At 42.9% G+C, this 12,572-nt stretch overlaps 1 protein-coding gene across 1 annotated transcript in view; it reads right to left on the reverse strand.

Annotated features, from left to right (window-relative positions):
• COL6A6 (collagen type VI alpha 6 chain) overlaps positions 1-12,572 on the reverse strand; it is a 166,350-nt gene that overhangs the window by 14,414 nt on the left and 139,364 nt on the right. Inside the window, exons 34-36 of the mRNA XM_045037620.1 lie at positions 11,170-11,266; positions 7,227-7,898; positions 4,245-4,338 (exon numbers count right to left, since the gene is read on the reverse strand). Of these exons, the coding sequence (XP_044893555.1) occupies positions 4,245-4,338; positions 7,227-7,898; positions 11,170-11,266 (863 nt within the window). The remainder of the gene's footprint in view (positions 1-4,244; positions 4,339-7,226; positions 7,899-11,169; positions 11,267-12,572) is intronic.

Here is a 12,572-nt window from a genome sequence, read left to right on the forward strand (position 1 = left end):
TATGGCCTCTATTTGGGTTTGCATCTTGGTTATAACATTTTTAATTTTGGCCTGACTAGATTTTAGTTCTTTTATCTCTGCAGAAAGGGATTCTCTGGTGTCTTCTATGCTGTTTCCAAGCCCAGCTAGTATCCTTACAGTTGTTGTTTTAAATTCTAGTTCAGACATTTTACTTATATCTGCATTGACTAAATCCTTGACCATCTTTTCTTTCTGTCCTTTATTTTGAAGTGAGTTCCCCTGTCTTGTCATTTGGGAGGAAGAAAAAAACAATAATAATAATAATAATGATAGAATGAAATAAAAAACTTAAAAAATCAAATAAAGGAAGCTAGATCCTAGGTGTGTTTTGGTCTGCTTGTTAAGAGAAGCTTGATAGGAAAAGGAGAAAAAAGAAACAAAAATTAAAAATAAAAAAATCAAATAAATAAAATTAAAATAAAAAATTTTGTCCTTTCTGTATCCAAGAAACAAAGAAAACAACAAAAACAAAACAGAAGCAACAACAACAAAAAAACCAAACAAATTAACAAAAACCTCCAAATGAGGTTTCCCCTAGAAACAGTTTCCCCTAGAGCTGAAACTTTGCAGCAGTCTACGGCCAGTAGCCTAGCTGGTGGAAAGGATTTGTGTTGGTCTTCTGGGGGAGGGGCCTGCAGCTCTGATTCTCAGGTGGCTTGCCCTAGTGGAGATGCGCCTGAAAGCACAGGTAGCCAGGGCTTGGTGTAATAGCTCCATTCTTCACTTGGTGATGCTGTTCATCTCATTGGGGTGGATCAATGTTGGTGGGCTAATGGTAAAAACGGCTTCACCCTGCTCTCCAGTCTCCAGAGCGGGTGGTTCATACCCTCACCGATGTGTGATCAGTCACCCCTCCTAGGTCCCTGGTTTTCATCACCTCTCTACCTTTCCCCTGTGTCTGAGCCATCTGCCTACTAGGCGGCGCCTCCCTCCAGAGTTTTGTCTCAGGTGCAGCTGTGTTTCAAAACCCCACACTTAAGAGACCTCTGTGGCTAGAACCCGCAGTGGTCCTCTGGGGGAGGGTCTCGCCAGGCTGTGGCTGGGGCTGACTTGTCCCAGGAAATGGTCACACCAATGCACAGCGCTCAGAGTTTATGGAAAACATATAGCAGGTGCCGGGGTTTGCTGCCCTCAGCCAGCAACTTTGTTCCTATACCAGTGAGTGTGGTGGGTTGATAGCTCTCACCCGGTTTTCACCCATGGAGAGGCCGTATCACCTTTATCCAATGCCCTCCAAGCAGGGAAACCACTTCTCCCTGCTGTGGCCCACATGGCCTGCTCGCAGGGCTCCACCCTGCTTCCTGGCTGAAGCACTGCCAGGGGCTGACTTCTCAAACTTCAGACTCTGGGCTCTGCTGTTTGTGAAAAAACTGGTGGTATTGAAACCCTCTCCTCTCCCCCCCCCCCCATCACTGGTTTTGGGGAAACGTTTTCTTGTGCAGTCCCCTGTGCATGTGTTCACACTTCCTCTCTAGCTGCTTTCAGAGGGAGTGCTTTCTTAAACAAACCAGGAGTGCTGTCCTCTCTCCCCCCGTCCTCCTCTCTGTGAAAACAGCTCCTTTCCTTTGGGACGCTGAGGCTCTTCTCTTCCCCGGATCACCTTTCTGCATTATGTACTTCGCATGTTCTCTCCCTCAAATTATGCAGATTTCTGTTAATCCTCAGATCGACTGTGGAGGTGTTCAAAATGGTTTGATGTTGATCCTGCTGCATTCGAGGGATGAGACAAGACCAGGGTCCCCTCACTACTCCAACCACCTTAGCTCCTCCTTCCATATTTCTACCAGTATTTTTTAAAGACAGTTTTTCTAAGTTGACAAAAAGGTTCTTCCGTTACTTTAAAAGTTCTTAACAGGTTTTGTGGCTTCCACTTTTGCTACTGATAACCCAGCTGCCGGCCTAATTATAGTTTCTTTGTAGATAATTTTTTCTTTCAGGCTGTTTTTTTGTCCTTTGGGTTGGCATCTGCATTTCCTTACACGATGTCTAACTATTGCTTTCTTTTCATTTGTTGTACCTGGTAATTTCTTCATCTTTTAATTCATGTCTTCCACAAGTTCTTAAAAATGATCATCTCTTGATATATTTGAATATTGTCTCATTAATTGTTTCTATTTTATCTAATCCCAAGAATTCCAATTTGATATAGGTTAGGTCTTTCTATTCCATTCTGTCTCTAAGCTGCTTACATTTATCTTCTCTGCACTGTGAGATTTCTTCAGCTTTATTTTCCAGTTCATTATGTTTCTCTTTAGATGTGCCTATTATTCATCCATTGGATGGATTAATTCATCCATTGAGTTTTAGAAATTATTTTTCTTTAACTCACAGACTATTGTAAAGAACAGAACTACAAATAACTACTTGTCCACTTTTAACCTATTTGGTTCTCCAGATGTTACCATTTTATTACTCCGTGTGTGAGTACACACACACACGTATATGCCCATACACTCATATCTCCACAAATACACACAAACCCCATCTTCTTTCTTTTTAGGAAAATCACCTGGAAGTAGGCTGCAGACATTATACACATTACTTTCAAATACTTCAACATACCTATCTCAAGAACAAAGACATCCTCGCATACGAACCTCATACAATTACCGCACAAAGGAAATCTACACGAATCAATAATATAATCCTCAAGTTTCCCCAGTTGTCCACCAGATGTCGTTTACATAAGCTTTTTTTCTGACCTGGGATCAGTCAAGGTTCACACCATTACATTTGGCCTTTTTGTCTCTTTAGTGTCTCCCATCCTAGCATAGTACCCCACTCTCCCTGGCTGCTCATGACATTGAAACCTCTGAAAAGGCCAGGTTTTCTGAAGAAAACTCCACATTCTGGAATTGTCTAGAGGTTTCTTTATTATGAGACTTGGGTCAAACCTTCCCTGCAAGAATCTCACACAGGTGATGTAGCTCCCCCTGCATCACCTCAGGAGGCACATAAGTCAAATTTTGGTTACAGTGGGTATTGCCAGATCTCACCATGTACATGGACATTTCCTTTTTTTTTTTTTTTTTTTTTTTTTTGTAATTAATAAGTTAGTAATGTGTGAATGGTTCTGGGACAGTCTGAAATAGCTTGTTGCCAAACAACTTGTCACCCCATGTTTTTAGCATTCCTTGATTCCTGTTTGACTCAGTTACTATATTGGAGATAACAAACTGGTGATTTTTTAATTCTATCATTTTCTTCTACATTTACTAGCAGCACATTCGATAAAAAAGAACTTTTACTACCCTCCTCCATTTTGGGGTCTCTATATAGACTTGTGGATTTTATTTTATTTTATTTTATTTTATTTTATTTTATTTACTTACTTACTTACTGAGAGAGCACAGGCACAGCTCAATCTCATGACCATGAGATCATCACCTGAACAGAAATCAAGAGTTGGACACTCAACTGACTGAGCCACCCAGGCCCCCCTAGACTTGTGGATTTTAAAAACTCATTGTTATAATCCATTGCCATTATTCTTTTTGATGTCAAACTGTCCAAAATTGGACCATTGGGAATCTTTTCAAGATTGCTCCTTTGTCCTTTTCACATGACACTGCTAGTTTTTTACTACTTCCTTGCTTTCTGGCATTATAAATATTTGAGGGACACATTGTACTTTCCCTGCTACTGCCTAGAATTAGCTACTTATCTAAGAAACCATGGTTTCTTTGAGTAGGGGATGGTATTTAGAAACCAATATCCAGTCATTAGGTATGCTCATGGCCACTAAAGTGTCTCATTGGTTGTTTTAATTTTTTTATGTTTATTTATTTTTGAGAGAGAGAGAGCATGAGCAGGGGAGGGGAAGATAGAGAGGGAGACACAGAATCCGGAGCAGGCTCTAGGCTCTGAGATGTCAGCACAGAGCCCGACGTGGGGCCCGAACCCATGAACCATGTGATCATGACCTGAGTCAAAGTCAGATGCTCAAATGACTGAGCCACTGAGGCACCCCTCTCATTGGTTGTTTTATTTCAACATTTAGATTTTCCACTTTTAAAAACTGCTTGTTTTTTTAGATCAACCTGGTCATTTTTGATAACCTCGTATTTCCTCAAATTATATTTTAATATCATGTAGCAATAGATTTTATCCAAATGGAATGGGGGAGGAGAAAGAGGAAGAAAAGGAAGAGGAAGAAACTATAGAGAATGAGGAGAAAAAAGGAGGGCACATTCATTTATCAAGTTCTATCAAGCTGAAAATACCTTTGCAACTGCTGTGGGGGCTGCTTCAGATCTGTAGAGCTGAATCTATTGCACTTCATTTTGAAGTTTATTGGTGGATATTTGTTGATTGCACCTAGGAAGAGAAACATCTGTGATGAGTCTCTTATTCATGGTTATTGACATTACAGCAAACTGTTCTGTATGCAAAGCATCACTTCACCTTTGCAATATTCATAAAAGGAAGATACCAACTAAGGTGGCCATATGAGATGAAAGCAAGTTTCTCAGGGGAGTCTCTAAAACTGGGTTTAGAAAATACATCTCTGCTGAATTTATAGGTGGAGCATTCAACTTACTTTCCAATAGATGCCTTTAGCTGATAAAGTTGGTCAAACACTGGAGGAGATATTATGAGCCAGTCCTAAAAGTCTGGTCTCTAATTAGCATGAACTAGTCAGAATAGTTATTTTTTATTTGCTCCTTTGCAATATCAAAATGCAAAGGGAAAGGGATATTCCCTTTATGGTTTCTGTATCATTAACAGTAACAGTAGTGCCATCTTGGGTTTAATTCATTAGTGGTTCACTTCATTTGGAGATATATTAATTTTTTATAATAACAAAGCATGCCTCTGCCCACACAATTTAAACATTTTTAAAAAATTTATTTTGAGAGAGAGAAAGAGTGAGCACACACGAGCATGCCAATGGGGGAGGGGCAGAGAGAGAGGGACAGAGAGAATCTCAAGCAGGCTCCATGCTGTCAGTGCATGACCCGATGCGGGGCTTGATCTCCTGAACTGTGAGGTCATGACCTGAGCCAAAATCAAAAGTCGGATGCTTAACTGACTGAGCCACCCAGGTGCCCCACACAATTTAAACATCTAGGAGCCATTTTTGATGGGACACTTAAAAAAGTGTATTATTTATTTCCTTGCAGCATTAAATTCAACAGACCTGGTAAACAATTCAATTTCCTCCTTGGTGATCAAGGGTTATTCTAAGTAGCAAGTTTGTCCTGGGTTGTGATACAGCACTGTCTCTAAAGCTGCTGTTGCAGACTGGACTGTGTGATTCTAGACTGAATGGCACAAGGCTATGATCTTTCCCCTCTTGTGCATCTGATTTTTTATCTTAGTTCTAATCATCAGGTTGTTTAGCAATTTTGTTTCTCTTAGAAAATTTAAATCTGATGTGGACTGTGCTTGATGGCTACCTCTGTCACTGCATTGAGTTAAGTAAGAGTCAGAAAGGGAGCCGCACTAGCTTCTCCAGGAGGGCAGTTACGGTGTCTGTTATGGTCGGTCGCTCCTTGGTAGGCCCACACCTGAACTGCGAGTGGCTCCGAGTAGGTACCTGATAAATATGTGTTGATGTTGAAGGAGTATGAATCCGTGGACTTGCGGTAAGATTATGTTAAAGACTGTTTCAATTTCTACTTTTACTGCTATATTTTAAAGATGGGTGGTTTCTAGACACTGAAGTTCTAGAAAAGTGGTGTATAATTGTGTCACAGTAATGGCTTTCTGAAAGCACTTTATAGATCTTTCCCCTCCCCAAGTAATTCTTCTTAAAATATCTCTTCTCCTTTACCTAGGTGGTAATGGGGTGTTGTCATTTACTTAATTATACAGTTTGGCTAATTCCCATCAAACACCACAAAGAATTTTGGGGGACTGAGGAAAGAAATTTCATCGTAAATGGTCTTGCAATTTTTTGCCTCATAAAGAGTTTTTTGTTTGTTTGTTTTTTACAAGATTCTCAGTCTTCCGATGTTTTCCTTGGCTTTACCCTTACAAATGCCTCGTAATTACTTTTTTCAGAATGATCCCCAGGCCCATTTCCCCCCTTTCTGTTCTCTAGCTCCTGTTTCCGATTCCTATTCCAAAACACATCCACATAAATTTTGTCCTGGGAGACTGCTTCTCCAGTGCTTCTCGAACCATAATGTGCATATGAATCACCTGACGATTTGATAAAAATGTACATTCTGGTTCAGAATGTCTAGAGTAGGGTCTGAAATTCTGCATTTTTCACCAGCTCCCAGGTAATGCTGATAATGTAGGTCCTAGACTCACATTTGGAGAAGCACAGGACTAGAGGACACAACGTCAGTACCGCCACCAATTTCCCAAGGTTCCTCACGCCTCACCTATATGGGACCAGACAGTCTTTGCAACCTTAACTTGTCTCATTGTGTAATGTCAGTGACAAGTTCGAGACACAATCAGAATCTCCCTTAAGCTACACTGGGGGGTGTTCTTCAGCCTGTGTGTTCATTTTTCTTTATCTGAACTCTAAGGGTTGATTCACTATGAAAATGTTCAGAAATCTGAGTGAGTACTTTTCAACCTCCAGAGCCATTAGGACATGGCTTCTTTTTACCCATTCCATCGCATACAAAGTGAACTGCATAGTTTCAAGGCAAAATTATTCCAAGAAATACAGCCCATGTTTCCTTTTTATAGGCACCAGTTACACTAATAGCTGGCGTCATAAAAAGTCATTAACAAGGCCGAGAAAGTTTTGCAAGGATGCATGTTTCACTCTGGCAGGTAAAATGGTATCTCCTAATACCTCAAACCTCTGCCTTTGGAACTTGTCAAACAGCAAAGTCGAGAATTGTTCAATTATTCTTTGGCTCTTGCGTTCGGTGTGTTAGCTGATGAAGCTCTCCATTGAAGGGCAGTGTGTTAATGTTACATGGCAGGGATTTCTACCTTATAGCTAAAGCCCAGGCTGTGACTCTATTGCTCTGTGCAGACAGATGTGTGAGCAGCTGCTTGTTATGATTGCTTCTCCATGGGAACCAGAGGCATAAAAAAGATGAGCCAGAAAATTCAGTGCTAGAAATCAGAGGTTTCCTCCCTCTACCACCTATCCTTACCAATTTTCCTTTCTGACCTTGCAGTGCCCTTGAAGACAGAGGTTTCCAGGAATACATGTCAGTTCATCAACCCTTCTTTTGGGAATACCAAATATACTTGTAATGTGTAAAAAAAGAACAGATTTTATGACTTACGCCTGACTGAGTTTACAAAGGATCTCACAAACTTCACACTGTATCTGTGGTCAGGTTTATGAATTCGGCCAAGCTGGACCAAGTGGTGATCCAAAGGATAGCTGGCTAAATCTTCCAGTTCCTTGTCATTCCAAGCGGGGCCAAGGGAAAACACAAATAGGGCATAACCTTGACATTTGGCTCTCAAGGATTCTTTCTTTAAGGTTTCCCTGTCCAAGTGACTGGTTTCCCCAGCAGATATCACAAATATGACTTTGTTTCTTCTCATATTGGGTGTCTTTAAAAAGATATTGTCCAGGGTCCACTGTAAGGCATGACCAATGAAAGCGTCTCCGTTTAGTTGTTGAACTGATTCTTCCAAGTGCCTCTTCATGAGGCGTTTACTGTTGTAGGTGGTAAGGTTGAACTCCGTTCTAACAGGACTCTTCTGAGTGTTGGGGAGGAAGTTGGGGGGAGCATGGCTTAATAGGGCCACCCGGTCTCCAGTGACAGAGGTCTCAGGCTCGGAGGTGATCTCAAAGTGATCTAACAGTGCTCCCAAAAAGTGTCTTATGTCTTCAAATTCAGCACTTCCCACATGGCGGGAGCTGTCCAGAAGGAAAGCAGCATCCACGTACGACTGCACAGGGGGTGGTCTGGCTTGATCGCAAAAAGCATCCGGCTTGCATATATCTGCAGACCAAAAGCCACGTGAGGTTACTAAAACAGACTGGACAGAAGAGAAAAGATAGCATCTTAAATATTTTAACATTTGGGAACTACATAATCTTTGATATTAAAGTAGTTACTAAATACCTTTGATATCAACAACAGAAGATTTCCTAGTACATAGTTGGCATCTATATTTAAGAGGTACAGATTTTATACCCAGCCGGTGTCTTGAATTCCATTCACTAAGGCAGTTTACTTTTAAAACTGAGGCTGCTTTGGACAGAAGGTTAATCTTGGCTGTATTTTAAGTTTACAAAGATTGAAGTAGACAGCTTATCTCATATAAGAGTATACCTTATCATAACATAAAAGCTAATGATCTCTCTAGATAGACAAGATACAGGTTAAACCAATGGCCCTTATCATTATTCTCACACTGTTCTACAATGAAAAGTAGTCTGCTCAAAAAGAGTGCAAAAAAGCAATGAATCTTTTACTTCAGTTTAAATAAAGGTTTGTAATTCAAAGTCTGTCTGGGTGTGGACATTAAGGACAAAGTTGGAGCTCACGTTTGTATCTCCATTGTGCTCATTAGTTGAGAGCTCAATACGTGTGTGTTAAATGAAAATAAATACTGCGTATTAATGGACTTTCATAAGAAATGGGGCCATTTTAATACATATGTATATCTCATTTAAAAAAGAATGTGTCGTAATAAAAGCAGAGAGTGAATTTCATTGAATCTGACCACAATGAATATTCAGAGGAATAAAAACAGATTTGGAAACGGAAGGATCTTAGAGGTCACCTAGTCTCATTATACAGAAGAGACTGGGGGTAAGAGGGTACAATCATTCTGCCAAACAATACCCTAATGTTTCGAGAAGTTCCTACACATGAAATCAGGGTTTATTGTGAGAGACAAGGCCATGTGGTGTGGCAGCAGCAGGGAGGCCCCTTGGCCTGAGAGCCAGGATGTCTTACTGTGCCCAGTAGCAAACCTGCTGTGTGTCCCTACCCAAGTCACCACTGGGCTTCAATTCTGCACACTTGGGTGGGTCATATTTGTCCAAAGAACCCTTCCAGGGATGACCTCTGCAATCCTGAGGTTTTCAGTGATAGTAAATGGTTAAGGATGAGAATGCCTCTTTGAAAACTCAACAGAAGAAAGAGAAACGGAATAACCAGCATGTGGACAGCTGGCACTTAGAAATAGGTCCGGGGCACGAATCAAAGCAGACAGATGAAAGGTTAATAACCAGAATGCAGATCCTTGGGGACGTAGCAAACTTCCTAACTTCAGTCTTGCTCACAGTCTCCATAAAGATGTGGCTTTGCACAAGTTATATTACCCTTACTGAAATTCAGTAAAATTTTACGACCACGTTTAACAGTCAGATGACAGAACAGTCACCCGTGTGCAAGGCCGTTCCTAAAATCAGAGACAGCAGGCTGTCCATTTGCTCAATTTTGTGGGGGTTTTTAATTGCAGGAAACTACAGCCAAAATATCTTCGCTTATATGCCTAGGAGACAAAACAAGGATCTGAGCCAAGAAATGGGGCCAAAATCTATCTCCAGTCACACATGTACAACTTCTGGCTGTGCACTACACCAGCACACGTGGTAACTGACATGTCTGAAAGCTCGGCCGAGAGCTGGGGCAGGAGGCCTCTCCCCACAGCACAATTAGCACTGCGGCTGCATTGAGTAGGAAGCCAGTGCCTGGCCAACCCCGTGCCAGAGGGAGAGAGGGAGGGAGAAGAGAAGAGAAGAGAAGAAGAAAGCCAGAGAGTGAGGGGGGGGAGGGAGAGAGAGGGAGGGAGAAAGGAGGGAGAGCGGGAAAGGGTGAGAAAGGGAGGGGAGAGAGGGAGAAAATGGAGGGAGAAGGGGAGAGAGAGGGGGATGGTTGGGGGGGAGCAGAGGGAGAGAAGACGAGAGGGAGGAGGGGGAGGGAAGGGAAAGACACCAATGAGTCGAGAGAAACAGAGGGGAAGACAGAAACAGAGGTGTGTGTGAAGAAGTTCCACTTCTCACTCAGAGTTACCTCCACACTGTGAGGTCATTCATATGGAAGCATTATTAACATGTCATTGATACACAAAGAGGAGGAGAGGAACGAAGCATTTTCTTCAAGGCCAAATACCAAGTACCGGGGAGAATAACGGGATCTCTGCTACTCATCAACGGCAGCGTTGTGAAGCCATCTTTCTTGGGTCTCCTCTGGCTCTGCTTCCCTGGGCAAATGATCTCACCTCTCTAAGACTCATTTTCCTTATCCGTAAAATGTAGATAGTAGTAGTTCAAATGTCTCAGGGTGCTCATAAGGATGGGATGAAACAAGAGTGCTTGGAACAGGGGCGCCTGGGTGGCTCAGTCGGTTAAGCGGCCGACTTCGGCTCAGGTCATGATCTCGCGGTCCGTGAGTTCGAGCCCCGCGTCGGGCTCTGTGCTGACGGCTCGGAGCCTGGAGCCTGTTTCGGATTCTGTGTCTCCCTCTCTCTGACCCTCCCCTGTTCATGCTCTGTCTCTCCCTGTCTCAAAAATAAATAAAACATTAAAAAAATATTAAAAAAAAAAGAGTGCTTGGCACAGAAGAAGCACAACAGCTTCAGTATCAACCATCGTCAGCACCGCCACCAACGTTACACAAAGCAATCAGAACGGTGCACAGCTCACAATACATGTCTGGTAACTGTCACAAATCACACCCACCGGAGATGGCAGCGGCTTCCACGGTCTTCCTAATTATCAGTGCACTCAAATTACGAGCACACTCACCTACAGGTCTAGCCACTGGCCACTTCTCTAGCTGGGCCTGCAGACTGAGCATAAAACACGACAACGGATAAACCAGCATGGCAACTCACTTTGATGCCTCTTTGCAATGAGAAATGCACGGATTTGTACTCGTTTCCACTTGTACTGTAAAGCATTTCTTTGGGGTTGTGAATGCTTGAGATTTAGAAGACACGTACATTTACTTCATAGCATGAAAAACTTGGCAATGAGACAGGTTGAGTTTTTCTAAAAATCATTCCTGTTTCTGGGAAGCTGCACAAGTGGAGAGGCCTGGGATGCAGTTCTCCTACTCCCATACCTGGGAGGAGACCCTGCTCGCTGGGGTTCCATCTGCGGACAATGCAGCAAGAGGAGGTGAGCGCAGAGCCCCAGGGAAATTTTGCCGAGGCCACTCGCATCCCTGCTGCTGCCAAGTTTCAGCCACTCGCGCCAACGGTGACTCAATGTGCTTAACAGGCCTGATCAAATTATGTTCTCTCTGTGGGTCTTACCATAGCAGAAAGTGCACCGCTGGAGTCTCTCTAACGTTGGCGTGTAGTCGGTCCCGGATGGAACCATTATTACTTGGAATGTGCCAGTGTCATCAATCTGCAAGAAGCAGAAGCAAGAGAAAGAACAGCTTAGTGGGCGGGGCTGCAAGAACCTCCCGGCATTGTTCAGAGCACTGAGATCTTCTGAGTGAAATCACAGAATGCACTTCACAACTGCCTCTGAGTTCTCATTAATGAGCCAGGCGTGGAAGCTGGTGTTGCAGACCCACTTCCACATCCAGGCAGCTCTCCTCTGAACCCCTTCCAATTTAGTCCCATTGTCAGTAACCTCCCTGGGGAGTTTGAGACTGGAGAGCAGGGAGAAAATAAGGCGGCTTCAAATAATGAAGAATAATTAGCTTGTCAGTTAACCGATTCACAGATCCATTGACAGCTGAGGGGAAAGTATGGGTACAGTCGTATCTAATGCCTGAGAGATGGGAAAGACATTTCTCTACTCTTTCTCAGGGAAGTTTCCTGCCCATACTTTATCCACGAAGGTAGCACTTTGCCAGCCATGTTTAAGTGGGGGAGACTCCATCGCTCTGCAGAGCAGACTGCACCAGGGATGGGCCTCTGAGCCAATCAGATCCATCCTCTCAGGAATTTGGAAGTGGGGCCCTGAGAGCAGCGAGTCCCTCTATGTTGGTGGCAAATGCTAACAGAGCTGTAGGCTGGCCATGTTCTATCTGAGGAGCAATGGGAAGGAAATGAGGGAAGTGGGCAAGAGGAAAGGAAGTGGCGCTCTCCCCGAGGCTTAGCTTTGTTTCTGCCCATCTTTTATTCTGTGTAGAAGGGATGGAGAAATCTGTGCTCACCAGAATTCCTCCCTAGAAGTTAGAATTCTTTATGGGCAAGTCAAATTTCACTGGAAGTAAGAGGCGGTTGCCAGGCACATTTAGAGGGAAAACCTTCATGGCAAAACAAAGCTGAGACTGAGGTTTTCCCGGTAAAAAAAAAAATGGCCTTCCATTTCAGAAGGGAGGACTAGCTCATCACTCAGCTTGATACTGTTATGAGAAATTTCCAAAAGGGAGGGCACAGTCCATGTGCTAAGGATTGTAGGGCTATCAGTGCATGTTATCAGAGCATCTGCTTCCAAGTCCTGCTGCATGTGCCTGCACGGGTCCCAAATTTCACACTGGACTGCTGAACTCTCAGACAAATCAAGATTTAGAAAAGCCATGATAATTATGAACAAACTAGGGTTTTAAAAGATGGCCCCCAAGTAAAAATTCATTGCCACTAAATTGTTGAGTTCTGTTCTTAAAATAACAAATAACAGTTCACGTGTAGGGAAGTACATCCGAACAGATCAGACAGAAGAAAGAAAAAGAGGGCAAAAGGAGAAGTAGTAACAATTT

The sequence above is a fragment of the Felis catus genome, chromosome C2 (assembly GCF_018350175.1).
Source record: "Felis catus isolate Fca126 chromosome C2, F.catus_Fca126_mat1.0, whole genome shotgun sequence".
Taxonomy (NCBI): Eukaryota; Metazoa; Chordata; class Mammalia; order Carnivora; family Felidae; genus Felis; species Felis catus.